Source organism: Anguilla anguilla, chromosome 1 (genome assembly GCF_013347855.1).
Source record: "Anguilla anguilla isolate fAngAng1 chromosome 1, fAngAng1.pri, whole genome shotgun sequence".
Lineage (NCBI taxonomy): Eukaryota > Metazoa > Chordata > Actinopteri > Anguilliformes > Anguillidae > Anguilla > Anguilla anguilla.
The window spans coordinates 18,645,628-18,669,768 of record NC_049201.1 but is presented as its reverse complement, the minus strand read 5'-3'; the positions used below and the strand labels follow the sequence as shown (position 1 = coordinate 18,669,768).

The following is a 24,141-nucleotide window of genomic DNA, read 5'->3' as shown; positions in this document are numbered from 1 at the left end:
AGGAAACCCAGAGTACCCGAAGGTGCTACCCACTCCTGTTTAAATACAAAATGATTAATTGCACTGTTTCATCTTTCCCATCTCTCACATATGAGTGCCTTGGGCGTCTGGAAACAACCTCATATGTTTTGAGCTTTGGGTTCACCACGTTTGCTTTAGCCTGTCCTTATTCACTGGAAACTGACTATGAGAAATTGCGGTAACTGATCACTTATGTATACAGTGAGAAAATGTGCCTTTAATATTTAAGCAAACTTGAAGTGCCTGTAGTGAAGGCAGTCTAATTATTTAGTCAGATGCTTGCAATGTTCTTTTTTAGCCCCCAGCTTAATTGGCTTCGAAAAAATGTTACAAAAATCCTCGACTTCCTTTCAGATACCTGTCCGATCATAGACTCGCGCTGCTTAATTTTCCACAGATTTTTCCCCAATGTATTTTGAAAAATGATTATATTTACAAGTGATTTTACACATCTGGCTCCCTAATTTTAGGGTAACAACAAAAATTCTCCACTGTAAAATGTAAAGCAAAGTTTTTTATTTTATTTGTATTATAGTCAAGTGTTTTTTATTTTTTATTTATTGTTCTTAAAGTTTGGATACTCTACGCGTTTACTGAACACTGTAATGTTTTGTCTAGCCATCGCGATGTGTGCAGTTTTCCCTCCCCCCTACATACAGTGCATGGATGGTGTATCAGCCAATCCTGAAGTACTGTCTATTTATTGGCTGCACAGCGTCACATGGTATTGTTGTTAAGATGGCGTCTCCAAGTGGAGGTAAATTCTAATTCCTGTTTTATTGTGTGTTCTAGCAATCTATGCTTTGTAGAAAATCTGCCAACTATTTTGAACTGTATTCGTATTCCATATTAAGGTTTAACACAGCGCATTCAACAAATATTGTTTTATAACCACTAAACCGGCATTTTGTGAAAATAGTTAAGTAGCTCGTGGTAGCTAGCTAATAGTATTATGTAGCTAGCTAGCAACATTGGCTAACATTCGCTAGCTGAGTTAACTGGATGATCAGCTAAAAATAAAGCTCGCGTGCCATTTGTTATTAAGTGACCGGTGTGCTGTTACATGATAAATTAGCCGGTTACGATTCTTCTGTAAGGCGCTGGCTAGATTTACTATATTAATTAAAACTAGTTCAGTTTTAAAAATACAGTCTTGCATATCGATAGCAGTGGTACTGATATCTAACTGAGATTGGTGGCGAGACTTTAAACCGATGTAAATGAAAAATAGTAAGCTAGCTGACTAGCCAGCCTAACCACCCAACAGATGAGTTGGACAATAGAGATAGTCAAATACGTTATCTAACCGGCACACTAGCGAACGTAGACAGCAGCATTTTGCTGGATAATGGTTTCTACAACTTTGGTTTAGCAAGCATTGATGGTTCACTAACAATTATTAGTTGGAACTAGCCAACTAGTTGCAGGATTTTCTGCCTCTAGCCAACTAACGTTGCATAATTTATGAAGTTGCTAGAAGTCCCTTCATGTTAAAAAAATATGTGTAGGTATATCCATTTTGTGGCGTTCGTTCTGTCTTGCACTTGAAATAATAAAAATGTCCTTCGATTTTGTGGTGAGAATTATTACCATTTCTCTGTATGGACCACCTGTGCAAAAGATTGGATTGAAAGCATTTTACTGAATTGGCCTCGTGGTATTTTGACAGGTGACGACTTTGAGTCTTCCTTGCTGAGCTTTGAGAAACTAGACAGAGCATCACCTGATCTCTGGCCAGAACAATGTAAGTTCTCTCCTCAAGTGCATGTGTATCTTCTGCAAGGCATATTTGTTGGATTATACCACTCATTCCTTACATTTTTGTTTTGCTGCCATCCATTTCCTGTAAATGTCTGATTTGTGTGTACAATGTTCTTACAGTGCCAGGAGTTGCAGAATTTGCTGCCTCATTTAAAAGTGTGAGTGTTTTACAGACATATATCCCATTTATAGTACATTGCTGGGTGAATTTGTCACAGGTATCGTGTCGTTTTTCCTTTTGCAGAAAATAGGAAGACTTGAGACTTTCATAATCTCATGTGACACTTGCTTCATTTTTGCAGCCAATTACAAACTCCCCCCCTAAGTGGATGGCTGAACTGGAAAACGATGACATCGAAATGTTAAAAGGTAAGATCATGCGCTGAGTGCTGTACATATTTTATGTTTGCTTACTGTTGTAACATTTGCTTTCATATTGTGAAGAGTGTACAGATAGCAAGGATAGATATTTCTTCTTAATATTATTTAACAGTTGTGTCAATGTAAGATTATTTTGGGAAAAAGCAATTGCCATTTACACAGGTGAGCATTCTTAATTTAATATTGTATAATGTCCTCAGATTCCATTTGGAAATAGTAATTTACAGGGCAAGCCTTTATATCTCAGTACTGCGGTGAAAGCAGATATACGCAGATATAATAATGTAAATTATGGCCATAGCCATTGTGCAGAGTATGAATATATTCTAGATGTGGAATGTGAGCTTCAGTGAATATCAATGGAAAAGGCTTCAAGTGACTTTTAGTTTGTTTTCGTGCGTAGAACTGGGCAGCTTGACTACAGCAAACCTGATGGAGAAGGTGAAAGGACTTCAGAATCTGGCCTATCAGCTTGGTCTGGAGGAGTGTAAGTTCCTGTCTTGTTTCTCAAAGATAATCCTGCTATTAGAGAGGAATCTACTTTTACACTGACCAACCTCGAATGGTCTAACAGCAGTATCTGTGTCTGAAGGTCTCAAAGCATATTCATTCAGGAAATTAAACCAAAGGACATTGTTTGGATGGAAGCAACTAGCTTTTACATCTGCTTTCTGAGACATTGTTTGTATGTGTTCATTGTATCCACATGCACTGGGGTAATTTTCCTGTGCTTATTGCTAAGGCTGGGTGTTTATCACAGAAAATGTTGGCTGATCACACAGGACAGTTATCTCTGGTTTTTTGTCAAAACTAACATTTTATTTTCATATTTTTATTTATTTTCTAGTGAGATGTCTTTGTTTTCTCCTTGGTTTTGTTTTAATAGATTTTCATTTTGTTTGGATATAAGGCCTACTGCCATTTAATCAGATTATAGGGAACAGTTTACATAAGTAAGAAGTTAACTTTTCCCTGCAGTATAGTGCCTGTTATTCCTCTGGTGGCCTCTGAGTGGTGCTGTTAGCCTTATTGCATTTCCTCTCAGATTCTGTCGCTTGATTTTAAGATGTGAATTTGGAATCCATTTTAATGTTACTAAACACTTTGCCAGGTTTTTTGCAGTTAGGCCTAGTCTATCTTAAAATGCGTGACCTTGTGATGCTCAAGGGCTTCGCCATCCCTTGGACAAATCGTGTGAAGTTGTAAGACAGGATGATAACTTAATTAGTGTGGGCACAGATTTGTGTATACATAGATGAAATGTATTTAAGGTTGTTTGTATATTTGTGAGCATATGTTAGTTTGATGTGATTGTGTGTGAACAGCTGGATGTTTCAAAGCTGAATCTGGGCTTGGAGATCTGCTCTAATGCTGTGCAAAGTGCATTTAGTTTATTTTTTTTTGTATCCTGCTACTTCTAATGAGCTTCAATACTTCAGTGAATTTTAAAGACGTCATAATATGATGCTTCTGTGCTTTTTCATGAAGACTGCATTTTATTGACATTAACTGGTTCATAATCATAAGCATAATTTATAACTTCTAAATCCCTGCAATCTCTGTATGCCAGGGATTTGAAATCCGGTTTGGCTGATATTTCAGCTTTCCAGCATTCATAGTTGTAATGCAGATAATATGGAGTAGCGAGACATAAGTGCTTCAGTTTTTCATAAGAGAACAATGGATATTTAACTTCTTACGAACAGGAAGGGGACTCGAAGGTGGGGGGCAAATAGCCATTAAGGGGAATTGGGGCAGGCTATAATACACTTCTTGGATAATTTCCGTGCTGTGAGCTGCAGAGTTGTAATCTGAAAAACCTAGGTACTATATTTAGAATGGCTTTTAATGTCCAGGCATTTTAAGCATACATCAGGGTAAATGCCTTTTTTTGTAGTGGGACAGCAGAATCTTCCTGAAAGTTACATTGATTTAAGATTTTTTTTCTCTCTAAAATGTATTTGCGTGCTTGTCGGATTCTCATCATTGAATTTAACTCCCGCACTCTTTTGTGTGAGAAAACAAAATGGAAGTGCTGGGGTTGGAGGAGGCGCAGACGTCTCCTGCGTCTGCGTTTTCGAGCGTGTCGCCGCGAACACACGGGAGCCGTGGGACTCCGTCTGATGTGAGTGGAGCGCGAGCTCGTCGACGGCGAGGGAGGACTCAACCCCCCCCTGGTGACGAGCTCGCTGCAGATTTGTAAAATTCCATCAAGACGGGATGATTAAACCAGGCTTGTTCTGGGAAGGATTATGCCAAACATGATTTGTCAAGGCTTTTTCCCTACCAGGGAAGTGGGAATCCAGTGACGGTTAATAGCAATTGTGTAGCTGTGTAATTGTTTCTGTATTTGCTATTATTGTCTTGTGGTGTAATAGCGAATACAGAAAAGCCACGGAAACACATGTAATTGCATATGCTGAAGTGCTCCGCGTGTAGATTAATCTTTGGCTTCTGCATGGGAATTCTAAGACGCTGTCATTAGGGGCAGTGTAGGCAGAAGTGTTCTTTTTAAAGGGTCTGTTCACTTGTCAGAGTTGAGTCGGTTAATCTGAATAAACATTTAGGTAGCTGGATGTATTTGCTAATCGGGTCCATGGGGAACCGATCCTGTGTGCTTATAGTGGCTTACAGAGGTTGACACAATTCCTGCTTTTTCCTCATAGTTTGCTACACTTAAAAGGCTAGTAGCTGTGGATATTGTTTGATTAAAAGATTATTCTTCTCTGGAACCTAGAAGAGACAGTGAACCCCATTCCAACGATTACCATGAGGCTTTTCATTAGGGTTCCCCTCTTAACTGTGTATTGGAGGTCATTAATTGGGGGTAAGAGACTTCAGGCGGTTTCTGGTGTTGAATCTGGCCTTCACGGTCATGGGTCTGCCATCCAATTAAAGCACAAATTAAGGAGGTTATTTCACAGGGATCAGCTGCACAATCACCACTCCACTTAGCGTAACATGGGTGCCGAAAACAAAGTTGACAGTAACTTTGTATTTTTTATTCTTTTATAGAATTTAGTTCTTTGATCATCATATCAATGTATTTCCACCTGATATTGTAATGTGAGAAGCTTTAAATGTCATTTTTTAAAATTAAGCTGCTGGATCGCTGTTAGCAAAGGCTGATCTGGAAGTTACTCGCTTGTTCAGGCTTAGTTAGGGCCTATCTAATTTAGTCATTGTCAAAAATACTGTATCTGGTCTCCTCCTACAGCCAGTTTAACTGATCAAAACAGTCTTGACAATCCCAGGCCAGCTTTGCCTTGTCCATGTTTTCCCCTCACACAGTACTATACTCCTCAATACTACAACATGAAATCCAAAGCACTATTGGACATCCATGTGCATTTGTTTGTGCGTGTGTGTGTGAGGGCTGCAGAGGGGTGGGTGCATTGCTTTTCGACGTGTGCGACCGCTGGTTTACGTAAGTCTCCGTACACAGAGATTACACGTCCACGTGAGCCGGGGAAGGATAAGCTGTGCGCTGTAGCCAATCGCAGCCTCTCCTCCCTGGCCCGTGCGGAAGTTTGCGCAGCGAGCCGTAGCACGCTAGCGCCGAGCTGCAGGGCTGGGGGGAGGCCACACGGAGGCCCTCTGCGAGCGAGGCATCCCGACCCGGCTGTGATGTCATCCCCTCCTCTTTTCTTCTCCGAACATTTCTTCACCGTCACCGAACGGACCCAGAAGGTTTCGAATGAATAGTGAGCTTTTCCAGCCTTTCGGGAACGCTCTGTTCAAAGCCAGGCCAGACAATAAGTTGTTCTTTTGTGTGAACTCGATTGAATTTGGGGCGATCGCCTGAAAGGTGCAGACCGAGGTACACGGGGGCACCCGCACACAGAAAGCAGGCAGGCACAGCCGTGTTTATATTCCAAAAATCCAACCGCCTTTACGTCGAGGCGTCCCCAGGACGTTTGCCTGTAGGTGCCCAAAACGTCCCTTTAACACAAATGGGTTTAATGACAGAGCTTTGTCTAACAGTTTGTGCCAGGGATCCAGGGATTCCAGTCACGGGGCAGATGGGATTTGGAGGCAGTCAGCAGCCCTACTGAGTACCTCTTTCTAGGGAAGCGTGGGGACTTCAAGCAGCCTGTCTGCACAGTGACGCTCATATCAGAATAGAGGGTATGAGTCATATGAATAAAAGAGGATTCAAAGCACAGTCATTTTAAGGAAACCCATCGAGAGCTGGGCAGTGTCCTGCACTGGAGTTGGTCCTTCTCAATCCCCAGTCCATCACCGGACGGTCCCGTTACCCTCAGGAGGACACACTGACCCTCACGCTTAGTGGAGTACAGTATCCACAATCTCAAACCTCTGTGGAAATCCTAGGTCGAGGAAACTAGAGCGCACCCTGTCGAAAACTAATCGTGTACACGAGACGCTTCACACAGGTCCTGAAATACGCATTACCTCTAATGAAATGCATTTTTCATGGGGAAATCAGACCGGCGTCCGATGATGCGTTTTTTAAGAGTCGGGCGTGCGTTTTCGCGTCTGCTTTGGCGCAGGGGAGCTTCATCACCCGGGGAAAAGAGGAAGAGGGCATCGGCGGGTGCTTGGGTTTCCGGCGGCCCGGGGCCGGCGTTGATCAAAAATGACAATAACGCTCGCCTTTCCCGCCGTGTCCCGCGCCTCCAGAGGGCCTTACACTATTATTAGTCCACACAGAGGCACAGAGCCGCGTTTAATGGCTCCTCTTTAATGTGCCGGAGTTTAATTTTCTCCTTCTCCCAGCTGTCTGGGGAGGCCCTGTAAATCTCGGCTACTTTTTCATCACGCCCGGCGTTCTTTACGGCCCTTAAATGAGACAGGGGAAACGGGGCAGGGCGGGGCCAGGATTTACCGCTCCCCCTCAAACGCTCGGACCATCAAACACTCGAGCGGGTTAATGAGCACAGCCCCGCCGGGGAGGGAGAGGGCACGCGGGGGGGCGGGCTCTCTCCGGGGGGGGGGGGGGTGAGCCGAGCTGAGCTGAGCCGTGTGAGGGGTCCCATCGAGCCACGAGTTGCTCACCAGCTACTCTGAAGCATCACCGGCTAGGAAGAGCTTCTACTGATGGATATGATTTCAGTATTGGAAGCAGTGCAGTATAGCACACAGGCTAGGAAGAGCTTCCACTAGTGGATCTGATTCCAGTATAGGAAGCAGTGCAGTGTAACAGATAGGCCAGGAAAAGCTTCTACTGATGGATATGATTCCAGGATTGGAAGCAGTGCAGTATAACACACAGGCTAGGAAGAGCTTCCACTGATGGATATGATTCCAGTACTGGAAGCAGTGCAGTATAGCACACAGGCTAAGAAGAGCTTCCACTGATGGATATGATTCCAGTATTGGAAGCAGTGCAGTATAGCACACAGGCTAAGAAGAGCTTCCACTGATGGATATGATTCCAGTATTGGAAGCAGTGCAGTATAGCACACAGGTTAGGAAGAGCTTCTACTGATGGATATGATTCCAGTATTGGAAGCAGTGCAGTATAGCACACAGGCTAGGAAGAGCTTCTACTGGAGGATATGATTCCAGTATTGGAAGCAGTGCAGTATAGCACACAGGCTAGGAAGAGCTTCCACTGATGGATATGATTTCAGTATTGGAAGCAGTGCAGTATAGCACACAGGCTAGGAAGAGCTTCCACTGATGGATATGATTCCAGTGTTGGAAGCAGTGCAGTATAGCACACAGGCTAGGAAGAGGTTCCACTGATGGATATGATTCCAGTATAGGAAGCAGTGCAGTATAGCACACAGGCTAGGAAGAGGTTCCACTGATGGATATGATTCCAGTATAGGAAGCAGTGCAGTATAGCACATAGGTCAGGAAGAGCTTCTACTGATGGATATGATTCCAGTACAGGAAGCAGTGCAGTATAGAACACCAGCCAGGAAATGGCACCTGTAACCAGATGATTGGAGGTTCCAGTCACAGGCAAGGCACTGGCGCTGTTGCCCTGAGCAACGTGCTTATCCAGAATTGCTTCAGTAAACATCTGTATAAATGCATAAAATGTAAGCCATGCAAGTCGCCCTTGATGAGGGCGTCCTCTATCAATTTGTATATGTTTAAAATATTCAGGCTCAGCATTTTTTCAAATTAATATTTAACAGCAGTGGATTAAAATATGTATTGACCAAAGAAACCATTAACCCTTTAACCGGTCTCACAGCGGATTCCCATCCTGTCCCTATGATAGCACCGTCGGGCCCAGCCTGTTCAGTGCTGGTCCTGCCACTGAGTTCTTTCTTTCTCCAGGGTAATAGTCAGTTTGTGCACTTGTGGTCACACAAGCCTCAAACCACAGGAATTCCCTGCATAATTGGGTGATTATATCCTGCAGTGTACAGTAGACGGTCTGCTAACCATATATCTCAGTTAGTTTGCTTAGGTTTCCTGTACCAACGCTAGTAAAATGAGTAAGTGCTGTGGCTAACTAGCTTGCGTATATATTTGCATGAAGGTTCAGCTAGAGATTGAACTAGGACAGATGAAGTTCCACTGAAACCCCAAAGCAGCTTTGTTGTGTTCGACTCATCTTCATGTATTGGATCTGCCTTGTGAGAGAAGCCACAGGCACTGCAGTGTTGTTGTAATAACAGTTAGGCTAAAACCGACTGTAGCAGACATTGGTTTCTGCGTAGGGACTGCTCCACCATTGTTGTTTAGAATATATTTGCGCATGTAGCATGCTGTGGTGCAAAAATAAGAGTGTATCCCTGTCATAATAACTAGACTTCACCTCCACATTCACACCAAAGAGTGTGTCTTATGCTTATGCTGCGTGCATGCGTGCCCGCGGTTGGATATTCAGCAAAAGGAGGTTTTGTCACACTTCGACTGCAATGCTGTGGACCACAGATTGAACACCTGGCTCTGGAAGTAATTGCTTCCAGTAAAATTTTATTGGAGCGACGCTCCGCGCGTTTCCCTTGCTTGTAGGAGCGCGTAGTATAACATTGTGCGTCTCCAGTACTCGTCGCATTATGTTAAACGCGCTCCTGCGGCTGCGAGCGCGCATTTAAACGAACACGTGCCGTTTGATTACTGTTCCGTGCGTCACATTCACCCGTTTCAACGCTCGCACTTTTGGCTGCAAGTGGCTGTTTGTCTGGCTGAAATACTGCGAGCAGAGCTCATTAAATGGACACTTGATGTGAGCTTTCCTTGTGAATGTGTAGGATGTGCAGTACAAGAAAATATGTATTTGCATGCTCATTTCTAAGTGTTTATGAGGGGGTACATGTGTGATTGCGGTTGTATTAAAGACTCTGTGCCCGGGGCCTGAGTGTGTAGAGCAGGCCTCAGTCCCGTCATCCGGGAGCACACAGGTGGGGGTGACGGCCGCATTAAGAGCCCAAACCAAGCAGTGGCCCCTCGGGGACCCCCCCCCCCCCCCCTCACCTGCGTCCCTCGCATCCCCACTGTCCCCCCGGGGAGGCCCCGGGCGCGTGCCTGTCCTCGGGGCCCCAGCTGCTCCGCCCCGCCCCTGCCCTGCCCCGCCCGGTGATGAATGTCCGCGGCACGGGCCGCCGAGCGCCGTCATCAAGCCCCCCCCCGTCCCGCGGGAGGAGGGGGAGGGACAAGGCCGATAAGCACTGTTATTGAAGGCAATTGAACAGAGAGCGCCCCCGGGGGACAGGCTCGGGGCACGGCGTCCTAACACACCCGCAAGCCTCACACCCTCCTGCCTATTAACCCCCCCCCCCTCACCACCACCACCACCCCCCCACCTCTGATTTCGGCCTGATTTGTGCCCTGATGCAGCCCGGTCAGGCAGATCAATGAGCCTATGATATACCTCTGCTTATTAGCCACGTTCTCATGATAAGATATAGTGCCCGCACACATCGGCTTCTATACCCCCTCCTGCGATATGAGAGGAGCTGGGAGTTCAGGCTTTCTGCAGCGTCTGATACAGCCGTCTGGCGTATTTACTATTGTAGCACTTTTTGGGTGATTTGTGTGGTCGGTTTGCTGGAGGGCGAAGCCAGAATTCAAGATGGGACACTGTTGTGACGTTCTGGGTCATGCATTATCTGTAATTGGCTGAGGTGCAACCGAACAACTTTGAGGTATTGCCCTAACAGCTATAATATTCACTTTGGAAATTGATTGTATTAATATAGAGAGAATCGTACTGAATATAAATGTCCATTCAGTTTTCAGATAAATGTTGCTAACTTTCATCGATACCTTCCAGGTGATTAGGTTGTCTTCCGCTGTGGGAAAATTTGACATTTTTATCTGTTCTCTGAATCATCACTTGTGTGGTTGAGGGCTATATCTATCCTGACTGTGTCTGATTTTCAGCTGGACTTTGGTCCAAGTGGGGAAGCATATCTGACTAACCTTGAGTGTGGCGGGTAATAGATATCACATGTTAAAGGAGCAAAGCTTCAATAATGATGCAATTTCTGAAGTAGCAAATTATGATACGAGTAGCCCAATCAAATTATTGAATAAGTGATAACTGCGTTATTGTATGATTATTCTATATAATAATCACGGTGGTTGTGTAAGGGGGGTGGATTGTAAATATCCACAGCCAGTGTGTGTTTGAGTTATCACAGTAGCCATTGTGGCAGAGCTGAGCTCCCTTGTCCCGTGTCATTATCTTCCCCGATTGGCTGAGTGTAACTCCACCCACACACCGATTTACCACACCTGGTGCTCCACCCTCAAACAGCGCCAACCCCCCCCCCCCCTCGGCGACCATCTGCCCCCCCCGAAGGTCAGCCCTGACAGCTCCTAATGGCCCAGCAGTCACGGCGGCCGCGTCGCGGGCCTCCTCTCCCCGGGATCAATCCCCGCCTTATTAAGAGCGCCGCGCGGCCCAGTATGATTGCATCCGCGGCGCCCTGCCCCGGCGACGGCCCGCCGCCGATCCATCACGGGAAGGGGAAGGGGGAGGGGGGCCCCCCCGTCCGCGGGGCGGGCGGTTGGTTATGAAGTGCTCCCTCTGACAGGCTGGAGGAGATGAAGGAGAGGGGACGGCTCCCGCTGCCCCGCGCCTGAGATAAATAGACGCGGCGGGTATCTCCCTCCTCGCGCATAATGGGAAACGGGCTCCTTTTCGTTCAGCGTCGGAAAATGCTAAACGAAAACCGCTAGCCTCTATTTTCTCGGCGGCTCCATTCGTATGGAAATATACGATAAAAATACTTTGGCGGTGTTTCGCGTTCGAGGCTAACCGTACACCTGCCTCGTTCTCCTTTTTTAGCGGCCGGGTTGGTTTGCTTGCAAACGGGCGGGAAATGAAGGAAGCGGGTCTCTCGTGTGCAGTGAGGGGAGCTTCACCCCCGCCTCCCCCCACCTGGAATTGCTTTTACTGCATTAGGGCAATGAAAATATTCAAGCAATTCCAATAGCGTCTTTATGGAAAAGAACTCATTGTGTCTGTGGATAAGAGTAACAGCGCGATAAGAGCAAAATGCACATTTTCGATTGTAAATTAATTTGATCAATTAATTAATGATCTAAATTTACTCAGGTGCGCTATTTAGGTTCTTGCAGTAATCAAGCAAGCAACAAGCTGTTGAGGCTATAATATCCAACTCCAGATGAGGCTATAATATCCAACTCCAGATCCAGATGAGGCTATAAAATGAACACGGGTTCATTTATTTTAAGGACGTCACGGTTTTGTATAGTTTTCATTTAGTATTTTTACTTTTCAGGAACAACAACAACCTGGTTTCTTTAAGCTACCTCTGTATTAAAGCGTGATTATTACTTCCTTACACACAAGGAGCTGTTGAAGAGATTAGCTCAGAGCCGTGCTGATAGCAGCGACTGGTGTCTCACCGCCAGCAGATGCTGTGGAGTTAAATAAACGGAGCACTCCAGCGGCCGTTGTGTTCAGGGACTCCAAATTGATTCTGATGAGCAAGCCCGGGTAGCTCAGCTGAAGCCGGTCTATCACACGTCTCTTCAACAGGCCTGGCTTGGTAAAGGGGGGGGGGGGGGGGGCAAGGCACTGCTGTCTCTTTCCTGCCCACCGACTCTTTGAGCAGATCCGAAATGACACGTCATTTGCATAAATAAATTAGGAATGCATAGGATATTCTTTCCCAGCTAATCGCGGCGCCCCGGCGCAGTCTTTCCGGCCTTTTTAATGAATGAATTTTGACTGATTGCCTATTAATAAGGACGGCTCAGAAACGGGGCTGCGCTGCCACTGTGTTGGGGGGGGCGAGGGTGGGGGCGGGAGGAGCGCGCCTTCGCCCGCGTTAGCTTCGGCGGCGGGCGTGCGGTCGCACATGTGCGAGCGTCCGCGTGCGCAGCCAGGGAGGATTGCGCCTCGTCGGCGGGGGGGGTGGGGGGGGTGGGTGGTGTTTGTGGTGCTGGTTGCGGTGGGGGGGTAGGGGGCGGGGGATAGGCGGAGGAGAGCTGGGATATAAAGAGGAACCAGTGGCCCCCTTGGGAAATCATTACCCGTGTCCGCATCTTAAATATCCCTGTGAAGTATCAATAAGTGGGTAATTGAATTTTGAACACAAACACGAGTGTCAGGTATGGGTGTGTGCGCGCGTGTAAGTGTGTGTGACTGCGTGTAGGGGGTGGATTGTATGGGGACTGAATGTGGTATTTTGGTGGGGGGATGGGGGGGGTGTTGCCTTCCTCTCTGTGCACGCCCCCCCCCCCCCACCACCCCACCCCCACCCCCCAGTCCCAGAGGACTGAGGCAGAGAGAATGGATGTTAAATCCATTAAATAAAGATTACACACAGTAATGACACAGTGTGGCGGTTTAAGGGGAGAAACAGGGCTAGGATTACAGTCTGTTTGAGCTTAATGAAACTGCATTAGGGCAGTCAGGAAAAAAGGGCTACGCCAATTGGCCTAGGTGGTCATCTGCCACTGGAGCCAAAATGGATCCACCTTTACTTTACATTGAAGATTGAAGCAGAAGATTGAGGAGCAGCCTCAGTTTGTCAGCATCTTCATTATCGGTTAACAGCTCGGCCATTCAACTCAATTACAAATATATACATGTACACACTATGTGTTCCACTGCTATTGCAAGGCTAATATGGGCACGTTTGATAGATCTATTTAGGCTATTTGAAATGGAAAGCTACGGTTAAGCATGGGGGAGAACCTCAGTAAAATGGCCACTGCAGCCATAGAAGGTATTTATCATTACGGAGCTAAGCCGACGCAGAGCAGTGTAGTGGTGTTTTTCGGTAATCCGGCGGTAGGATACCTGGCCAGCAGCAATCAGAGAGAGAGGGAGAGGATTTACCCGTCAGAGCTCCGCTTCAGAGCGGCCGGGGAGAGCCAGAGTCTCTACCATCTGTCCTCGACTGGAGAGGGGCAGGGCTGCAGCGTGGCTGCAGCAAGACTGCACCAGGGCTGCACCAGGTATATAACAGGGCTGTAACAGGGCTATGACAGGACTGCACCAGGGCTACACCAGGGCTGCATCAGGGCTGCATCAGGGCTGCATCAGGGCTACACCAGGTATATAACAGGGCTGTAACAGGGCTATGACAGGACTGCACCAGGGCTACACCAGGGCTGCATCAGGGCTACACCAGGTATATAACAGGGCTGTAACAGGGCTATGACAGGACTGCACCAGGACTGCACCAGGGCTGCACCAGGGTTGCACCAGGTATATAACAGGGCTGTAACAGGGCTATGACAGGACTGCACCAGGGCTACACCAGGGCTACACCAGGGCTGCATCAGGGCTGCATCAGGGCTACACCAGGTATATAACAGGGCTGTAACAGGGCTATGACAGGACTGCACCAGGACTGCACCAGGGTTGCACCAGGTATATAACAGGGCTGTAACAGGGCTATGACAGGACTGCACCAGGGCTGCATCAGGGCTGCATTAGGGCCATAGCCAGACCAGGCTGTGGGTGTCTGACAGAAACCCACTCCTGCCTTCCTGCTCTTGAGCTGCTGATTTTACTGTCCCACAACCAGGGGTGTAAGCCTCAGGCTTCACCACAATAGGATACGATTTTGATTCTTGAGTAAGTTCACGATGCCCTGCCCCAGCGACATGCCAACGTTGATCCATCACCTCGGGGTCCATATTTGGCAATATTGCAAATTTAGCTACAGTACAATCCAAAATGATCCAATATAGCAAGAAACCATCAATATATATGATTCAGATTACACAATCCTGTTACAGTGTACACATACAACCAAAATGAGGTTGAGAGTGCAAAAATGTATTGATGGCACGGCACTAGTGGTAGTGATGATGAGGTCAAGTTGGACACGTAAGCAATGATGCTGGCAGTGTTGCTAGAGAGCCAACTGCCATAAGATTATGGACATTTAAATAAGCATTTTGCTATGATTTATAGCATTACAGATTGATTTTTGCACATTGTATCAATTAGATCAGATTGTTTCCCTTTGAGCCGATACATCAATTTGGATTGACGTAGCATTACACCCCTACCCACTACTGAACATTAGAGAACTGAACTAACCCACAGTTTAGTAAGAGTTACACGAGTTGAACAGGAAAAACATGCACTATGTTAAATCTTCTCCACCACACAAGTGCTGTAAAATTTCAGTTGACAATGTATTGTAAGGCTGTACGTGGACATATAGGCCTACATTTATAGAACATATGTCATATGTAAGTTTAGGAGCTAGGTGACCATTGGAGTGATGTTTTTACTGAAGCCTACTTTACCACATTTGGAAATAGTTTTGGTACTTTAATCTGGAACTAGCATAGACTCATTTCTTTCACGTTTCAGAATGGTTTTTCAAGTAGAGTCGCAATCCATCATTTTGTTCTGATAGCTGTTTCAGCTCTGTTATTGTATCGTATTTTAAACTCCCAGAAATACAAGTCATGTAATGAATGAGGCAGCCTATACACAACATCTCAAGATATAATAGAACCATAAAATGTTAAAGATGTAAAAGATAGCATCATACTTCATGTTTAAAATAACCAGGCTGCTCATTTGAAAATTATTCTCAAGAAAATGCGAGTAGGATAATGCAAATCCCGGTCAAAATGAAAGGCCAATCGAGCAGAAGCTGTTGCTTTCGCTAAGAAATGCCTTCCAGCTTAGACTATTCAGCCGGTTTTGTTTCGGGTTATCGGCTGAGTTGAATTAACCTCAGGCCTTCTCTCGTTTGATGTGTGATGTGCCAACAGCAGCCACTGGCTGACTGATCGGGAGATGTGCTTGCTGGGGTCACAGCCCGTTCCATCCATAGCAGTCACGTTTATGGACAGGAGTGACGTGGTCAATCTCCCGCAGAAATAAAAAGGCACGAGCGGCAGAATCTATGAGCCATCATTCAGTATGGACGGCGGCAGTAACAAGCTGCTGATTAACTAAGTACAGAATCAGTAATTGACCTTTCTAATCAACTAAACAAATCTCGGCCTCCCACTAATCAGTATTGATTTCCCGTGGCCTGAGATGGATTGTGTGTGTGTGTGTGTGTGTGTGTGTGTGTGTGTGTGTGTGTGTGTGTGTGTGTGTGTGCGATTGTATGTGACACACACACACGCCTGTCTCTGCGAGTGTGTGTGGGTTACCCTGGGTGTATACACACACACACAGGCCTGTGTGTTAGCATGTTTTTGTGCACGTCTGTCTGTGTACATTAGTCTACGCCCGTCTGTGCATGCACGCTTTACAGTACGGGTGTGTGTGTGTGTGTGTGTGTTCCAGAGGTCAGGACGAGGGTGGACCCTGGTCTTTATCACACATTTCAATCTGACTCCCACAATGCACATCATTTTACTTTCATAGCAGGAGGAAATTGAGGATAAATTGAAAACTAATTAATGACCGGAGCAGAAGGGCGATTGCTGGTGGAGATCTCAGGGGAGATGGTGGAGCAGGGCATCACTTCCTCATTGTCTGGGCCAAGGGAGAGGAGGTTGGGGGAGGAGGGGAGGGGAGGGGGGGGAGAGAGAGCAGCTGGGACAGAGGTTCCGCCTGTCAGCCCCCACCCCCCCCCACTCCTGAAGCAGCGGCCCGTTTAACGAGCAGTTAGCAAAGAAATCAGCAAGATAAATCTGGGATTAGGAAGCGGACGGCTCAGTGGCAATCATCTGGGGGGGTGTGGAGGTCGCTGGGGGGGGGGGGGGGTCCCCTGAGATGCCGCGGTGGAGTGCTGGAGGTGCATTGCGCTCCGCGCTCACTTTCGAAACCAGTCCAATTCACCGCTTCACGTCTCTTTGCTTCAGGCTTGTCCATACCCTGTAGGAGAAGCTAAATTAGTCCTGAGAGAGAGAGAGAGAGAGAGACACACACACACACACACAACTAAGCATAGTTTGTCATTAAACCCCGTCATGGTATGAGTAATATCCAACTTGGGTCAACAACAGTGGATCTTTCCAGAGTGAGCTTCACTCAGCTTCACAAACTTGTGCAGTGCAGAGGAGAATATGCTACCACTCAGGACAGGTAGCTAGTTTCTAAACACACCTCAAAGCTCCAGTTGCATGTCTGTCCACACAGAGCTGTGCTGAGCGTGGTGCGGGTGAGACTCGGTTAGAGTTAAAAGTGTAAAAAGCCGCGATGAAATAACTTATCAATCTCTCTTCAGGCTTTTATTAAACCCCCGCTGTGACTGGCGGCCTGCTGCTGACCGATGGCTTTTTCTCCCTGGAGTAATTCTGGCAGAGCTTAATGGCGGCGAGGATGCTGCGTGTAAACGGCTCAGAAGGGATCATTGGTTGTTAATGGCAATGATCTCATCTTAATATGCATCATGTATATTCTAATCTTGTTCATATTCAGGTCGAATCCAGGATGTTTGAGGTTATGTCGGAAAAAAAGAAAAATTATCGCAATTAGTTTCCTGAAGTTTATTGCAGGTTTGTAAAATGTACAGCTTTTTTATTCTGGCAGTTTTTTTTTTTTCAAGAATTAATACTAGTCCTACAAATATCTTTACTGTCTAATTTAATGTATTTCATGAATCATTTAGAGAGCCTTTGGCATGGCATACCGGACAATAACAATAAATCCCTGTCTTAAAATGCACTTTTCCACATAATTAAATGTTCCTGCATTTAGTACCATCATCCACTGGGCGATTCGGTCCAGCTGAAAGCCGTTTGGCTTCAGCTTTCATCATGAGTGTAGAAGTGTAACATTATAAGTCACTTGCATAACATTTTTTTTTTTGCAATTAAAGGTTTTTTGTTTTTTTTAGTCCTCACATGAAGGCTCATATTCAGTTTTATCAGACAAAAAATTGTCGTTAACTTGTGGGTGAAGGGTTTAAGGAAATGACTTGCCAAAGTAAAATCTTTGTAGTTTTTACTGAAAAGTACGTAATCTCATCTTTTTTCTGATCACCCCCACCAGTAGCCCCCCCCCCCCCACCCCCAGCCCCACCCTCAGCCTCCATCACTGCAAAGTCATAATGAGTACTTTGAAAAGTAAATAAAGTCGAAGCACCTCCTCGTTCGGCGGCTGTAATTCCTCCCAATGCGAAAATGATATCTGGGCAAAAATAATTACGGGTCACCCTAATTCATTTCATCTCGCTTGATTCTGATGGTTTCATTCCTTCCCGGGGCCCGGCGCGGCCGTCCGGGGGCCGTGATTATTTCGTTAAGCGTTATTCGAATAGACAGTGCGGAGCGAGATTAATCAATCCGAATCCAATTAGCATCATGTTTAACCTGATGATGGACACCTCAAGGTGAAGCGCCCCGCGCGCGGCGGCCGCATTAGCATTCCGCGCCGGGCGGCTCGTCTAAATTACAAACCCGTTTGGCTTTTTCATTAGCCGTGCCAGGGAGGGGGACGGGGACGGGTAACCCTTTCGGTGCCCTCACCCCCAGCTCCCGTCCCGCGTTGGCGGGTGTGGCTGAGAGGCGAAAGAGCCTAACCCTGCAGCTCCACTTTGACTCGAACGCGGAGATGGGAAACGGATGCGCAGATATGGCGATTGTGTGCCCGTCGGCTTCCCGCTCGTGTATGTTTTGCATCATCAAAGAAAGGTTTTTGGGAGAACGCACAAACATCCCACACTTTGGCAAGTGGTTTCCTTAAACCCTTTACCCACAAGTTGAGGGCTAATTTATTTTGGTCAAACTGAATATGGGCCTTCCTGTGAGAAGCCCGTACCTGCACAGACCTGCGCAGATATGTCAGCATATGAACAAAATGAGCGTGATTGTAAGCATAAAGCGTGCGTAGCGGGGAGATTCAGAAGATGGCCGACAGTCACACAGGCTCACGGCAGTCGGGGCTAACTGATTTGAATTTGCAGGGTAATGAAGCTACGTTAACCTGCATTTGTGCTCGAGTAAAGCTGGTAACAAATACCTTAAATTAACGGCCGTCCGAGCAGCGCACAAATTCAACACAGTCGTCGCTAGCTTGATTAGTTGGCATTTTTCAATTACTTGTTCAGGCCCATTTAACGACTAATTACTGTACATAAATAAAGTTGAATACGCGTCTACCATTAATTTGTTGACGGGCCCGAAATTAATGGAGTTGACTTACAGAAGCATTTTTACTTATTTATGTCCTCCTGGTGGAACAAATTTCCGGCAACTAATATCTGCAATAAAGAGCTAACAGCTAATACTTTCTAAGTGCTGTCAAATCAAGATCCGTTTTCAATTAACTGCTTGATCAAGCCTAATTAGGAACCTAATTGGAATTAAAAACCAGAAATGCACGTTAGGTCCCCAGCACCAGGTCTAAGAAACGTGCATTCGTCATTGTGAAAATATTTGTTTAATACTTGGCCTCTGAAACAAAACGGTCCCACAGAATACAGTGTTTTAAAACCTGTGTGCAAATGTAGCAGTGCATTGATATTCTCTTCTGTGCCCTTCTGTATAATCCTTAAAAATGTTCATCCAGGGCTGCAATTTGTCGTCAAGTATACTTAACCCCTTCAGGCTTAGCAGTTTAGTCCATTATCATTCTGACCAAATGTATCATTTTATCAATGTATTGTTTGCTTGCTGGCAGTAATTAAAAGCATTGCGCTGAATTTCAAATGCTTGATGAATGGAACTACTTCAAACAAAGTGGCAATGAACATTGAATTATGTGTTTATTATATTAGAATAATTTCATTAAGAGGGACCACTTCTAGACGTCTGTCAACGACAGCTGACATTGGCTTCTTTTGGAAGCCAATGTCTCTCTCTCTTCCATACACACAGACATACACATGCATGCGCGTGCACACACACGAAAAATTTTTTTTCTGTCCTCTGTAAAGACGTAGCAGATAATGTTGCAGCTTAGGTTCCGTTGGTGTCCGTCCATTGACATCCGCGATACGAGCTTTCCCGTAAAACGATCATATCTGCGACCCGCAGCAAATTAAATCTCTCTCAAACTCTTGGCTTGCTGAACAGGAAGCTTACTACCGTGTGCCTGTTTGTTGGGATGTGGTGGGTGGGGAGGGGGGGGATGCTACCTTTTGTGAATTTGTGAGTTTTGTCTAACACTTCTGCACAAGAGGCGCAAGCTGGATCCTCTCCTTATTAGAAACAAAGAGCAGTTACTGTACCTGCCGGATGAGCCCTCTCCAGGGTCACTGCCTACCAACGCAGCAAGAGGACTCTGTTGTCAGAAGGCTTTCTGCAGGCCAGGCTGCCGCGCTTCTCGCTTGGGCCTTGGAGGGGCCCCGGGGTGCTGGTGCGCACCTCGTTTTCGGGTCGGCCCCGGCGAGCCGCTCCCTTCCTGCGTCTCACCGCACCGTCTGCGCAGCAGGGAGGTGCCAGGATGGGTTATACCAGCAGGGCGGCGTCCCTCCCCGCATCCCAGCAAACGTGCTGAAATGAGGCAGTGCCTGCGATGAGGCCTCGCTGTCGGTCCGTCTTTCTGCATTCGGGGCCGAATGGCCTGTCTGTGCTGACACCCAGGCGCTTACCTGGGATGAGTATGCGCGGCACGCCTTTCCTGACAGGGTTTTTTTTTTTTTTTAAACTTAGTCATTCCTTATTTTCTCAACTGACAATGAGCCAAAAAACAAACTCATTTAAATGAGGAGCGCCTACTTTGCGCCGTTGGAGCAGGTAAAATGTGTTGATTTGATTGCTCTGCCTTCTTACGTGCATTAATTAGCCTGCGTGTGGCGCTGTGGTGAGTGGGGCTGGCTCTCTGGGCCAGAGCACCGCAGGCTGAGGAGCTGAGCATTCTCAGTCTCTCTGTGACTGTGCCTGTCTCAGTCTTTAGGCCCAGCTGCACCTCTGACACAGTCTCTGTGACTGTGCCTGTCTCAGTCTTTAGGCCCAGCTGCACCTCTGACTCAGTCTCTGTGACTGTGCCTGTCTCAGTCTTTAGGCCCAGCTGCACCTCTGACACAGTCTCTGTGCCTGTCTCAGTCTTTAGGCCCAGCTGCACCTCTGACACAGTCTCTGTGACTGTCTCAGTCTTTAAGCCCAGCTACACCTCTGACACAGTCTCTGTGCCTGTGCCTGTCTCAGTCTTTAGGCCCAGCTGCACCTCTGACACAGTCTCTGTGACTGTCTCAGTCTTTAAGCCCAGCTACACCTCTGACACAGTCTCTGTGCCTGTGCCTGTCTCAGTCTTTAGGCCCAGCTGCACCTCTGACACAGGCTCTGTGACTGTGCCTGTCTCAGTCTTTAGGCCCAGCTGTACCTCTGACACAGTTGCAGTGGATCACACTGTACAAAATTCCTCAATAGAGGTGTTCACATCATCTGGAGTCCTGACTGTCTACTTAGATTCCACCCCTGCTGTCCTTCAGAGACATATGTGCGCATACACACAGAGACATGTAGGCATGCGCACACACACACACACACACAGACACACACACACACGCAAACATGCACACACACAAACAAATTCACACACACACACACACACACACACACACACACACACACACACATCCCTGGCTGCGTCCGGACATGCTGATATGTGCTCTGTCACTTTGGAAGCAGTGGGCTGCGTGTGATGTTGTTTTGTGAGTCAAAAATGAACAGATGTTTGTATAAATTACCTCCCTGTCTGACGTCTTGCAAATTAAATACGCGCTCTGCATTAATAAACAATTCCAATTGGTTGGAGAGGGCGGGGGACGGGGGGGGAGGGGGAGGGCTCAGTTATTAATCCAAGGTTGAAGAAGCAGCTTCCAGACAATGCAGATAAAGAAACTTTGGAGCTGGAGCACAGGTGTTCTGGTAAAAAGCTATAGCTAGGTAGCTAAAAAAAAATCCTGGACCTTATCCTGCCTTAAATGAGTGTCCTTTTGGATTGATTTTAAGAACGATAACAAGCAACTTAGTGTTAGCTCTCTATAGAATGTCTTTATTCGAAGATTTTAAGGACATTTTAGCATCAAGAAGTGGGATTGTTCAAATCAGACGGCCATGGCTGTAAGGAATTGCTGAAATAGCGGAACACTAAGATTCGATCGAATGAAATGATCATGTGACGAGGCGTGCGGTGTAGTCTGTAGGGCTGCTGACTCTCGACCGCGTGCGATTCCCCCGTGCGGGCTGGGGTTCGATCTGCGCTATGTGCCTTTCTCAGCTCTGGTGCCTTCCCTATCTCTTTTTTTATTTTATTTTTTTATTATTAATAAATGCAGTCATGTGCATGGTAATATTTTATTAGGATGAATAAGCAGATCAGGTCCTGCAATGATATCCACAACTCTGATCTTTTGATACTGAATTTGAGATTACTAAGTATTTGTGTGAAACTCATGTGATTCTTTTGATTAGCAATTTTTTAAAACGTAGATATTTTTTTAATGTATTTAAATTGGCTTACTTGAACAGTCCAAGAATTTTACAGTAATTGTATGCACTGAAATTAGGCTATATAAAGAATGAAGGTTAACCTACCTAATTCATTTCTTTCAATTCCATTATTTCAAGAAAGCATATTTTGAAGCATAGGATCAAAATAGTTTTCAGCTGTTTAAATTCATCACAGGTTAACTTCTTGCTCACTCATTAGGGTGCCTAATGCATTTCTGTCTTAAATGAAGACTGCAGATTTATATATATAAAATGGCAGTGCATTAAACATGTATACAAGTGAGTGGCTGATCGATTAATTGATTCATTCATTGTTAAATTTCCTTGCCTTATTGCCTGTGTTAAGCACACAGATCACATGCAGTAAGACTGTAGCATGTTTCCTGTCTGAGCCAGCAGGATCACGCTATTTCATCCAACATTCAAATGTGCCAATTGGTGATAGCTTGAGACTGGAAGTAACTGCCAGGTTCAGAGGGACATTTTATAAACTGAAAATATTTAGCCAAGATAAGCGGAGATGCTAAATTGAGTTTTGGCTACATTCACTAGTATATACAGGACTAGTATATACTGCAGGCTACGTGACCAGTAGTATTTACTAGGCCTACCTACTCGGCTGCATTAAAAGAACGGTGCTGCAGTCTCTCCCATCATGCTTTGCACCCATTGGATCTGTGAATATATGGCTCCAGTTGTAATCAGCTGTAGATGAAGTTAGCGTGCGACATAGCCTGCATGTTTGGGGTGGGTGGTGGAGGGGGGGAGCGTGAGCCGCTTGTGACTGTAAATAAAAGTGCAACCAGCGGTAATAAAAGCGAATCGTTTGCACTTGGGAATGAAAAAAACACGTTAAAAAGCCCAAAAGCCTAATCCTGGAGGATGAGCGTGTGTGTAAATGGACTAATCCATTTCCCTTTGCTCTCGCCTGCAGCATTAAAGGCTGTAATGGGCCCTGGAATGCTGATGCTAGCCCTCATTCTACCCTTATGTATGTAATGTCCTTATGTGTACATATCTCTGCACCATCCGGACCCATGTCCTCTAGGATCATGTACTGCAGAATCAAACCTACAGATCTCACAGGGTGCAGACATCTTAGGTTGTGTAAGGAGCTACACAGGAACAGATATGCAGTTGTGTCTGTTTATATAAGAGATGCCTATCTTCAGAGTGAGCTACATGTGCGTTTCAACTAGCTGAAGAATTTCGGGTTCTGTGTCGTGCTTGTGGCAAAGATGTGCTGCAGGGATGTGTACAGTACACACTGTACCCCTGACTTGCTCACAGGAGTGCAGTCACTGGTGGAGACGGACTTAGAGGTGTCCTTAGTAACCCCCTTTTGGTTCAAGGATGATCGTTACCCAAGCAACCCTTTCGTTTACTCAGACTGAACAGAAAATAAATTGACCGCAGCCCTGGTCCTATATCTCTATTCATTCCTGAAGTTTATGGGCGTGTACAGGCAGTCCTCTGTCCTGTGGGGCTGTAGCAGTAGCCTCCTTATCATTGTCATTGCTGTTTACTGCCATTAGCTGATAGCCTACAGGAGCACAGCCTGCTGATTTCTACAGCTCTGTTATGATACTATCTTGATCAGACTGGCATTCTAGAGTTATTAAGTTATTTTTTAATTGAAGTGCCCCTTGTTTATGTCACCTCCATTTATGCTAGAGGAAACATAATGGGTCAGTATACCTGTTTGACATTTTTTAACGCTTACCTCTGTTTTCCAGCCAGGGAAATGACGCGAGGAAAATTCCTGAACATCTTGGAGAAGCCCAAAAAATGAAGACGGCCATGTTGTTCACCTGTGTGCGTCAGCAGAGATGAAGTAGCACTCTGAACAGGACACAAACCAGCCACACCACACTGAATGAAGATGAATCTGACACATGTATGTGTAGAGTGTAGCACACACCCGTCACCGCAGAGACCGTTTTGGTATTGAAGGAAAAAATCTGTTGGTCCTTTCTCACGTTATGGACATTGTTTTCGTTAACAGTGTTTAAAAGGGCTAAAAAATCTTCTGATCCGAAACGTCAGATCTCTCATTCAGAATCATAATTTCTCGATTTTGTGATGGGCTGAAATGGATCCGTTGCAGTCGCCTTCTTGTTAGACCGCAGGTCACTTTATTCTTTCGGAAGAGTGTATATTCTGTATTTATTTTTAAGCTTAATTAATGGTGTTGCTTTTTTCTCAAAAAGAGTTCTGCAATAAACTGTTTATACTCAAAGA

At 45.9% G+C, this 24,141-nt stretch overlaps 1 protein-coding gene across 2 annotated transcripts; it reads left to right on the top strand.

Moving 5' to 3' along the window:
* The first annotated feature begins 726 nt into the window (after nt 1–726).
* On the top strand, nt 727–24,141 carry lin52 (lin-52 DREAM MuvB core complex component). Of its 2 annotated transcripts, none has more exons than XM_035407789.1 (6): nt 727–778; nt 1,691–1,765; nt 1,903–1,940; nt 2,085–2,151; nt 2,567–2,650; nt 23,637–24,141. In XM_035407789.1, the coding sequence occupies exons 1-6, from the start codon at nt 760–762 to the stop codon at nt 23,690–23,692; spliced, it is 339 nt and encodes a 112-aa protein (XP_035263680.1). In that variant the 5' UTR covers nt 727–759; the 3' UTR covers nt 23,693–24,141. The 2 variants fall into 2 exon arrangements, with proteins under 2 accessions (XP_035263680.1, XP_035264493.1); XM_035408602.1 differs by lacking the exon at nt 727–778 and adding an exon at nt 1,202–1,525.

Excerpts from the sequence above, each read along its gene's own strand:
- lin52 (XM_035407789.1), top strand. Across the intron at positions 1,941-2,084 it reads TTGCTGCCTCATTTAAAAGT|CCAATTACAAACTCCCCCCC; the intron begins GTGAGTGTTTTA and ends TCATTTTTGCAG. Across the intron at positions 2,152-2,566 it reads TGACATCGAAATGTTAAAAG|AACTGGGCAGCTTGACTACA; the intron begins GTAAGATCATGC and ends TTTCGTGCGTAG.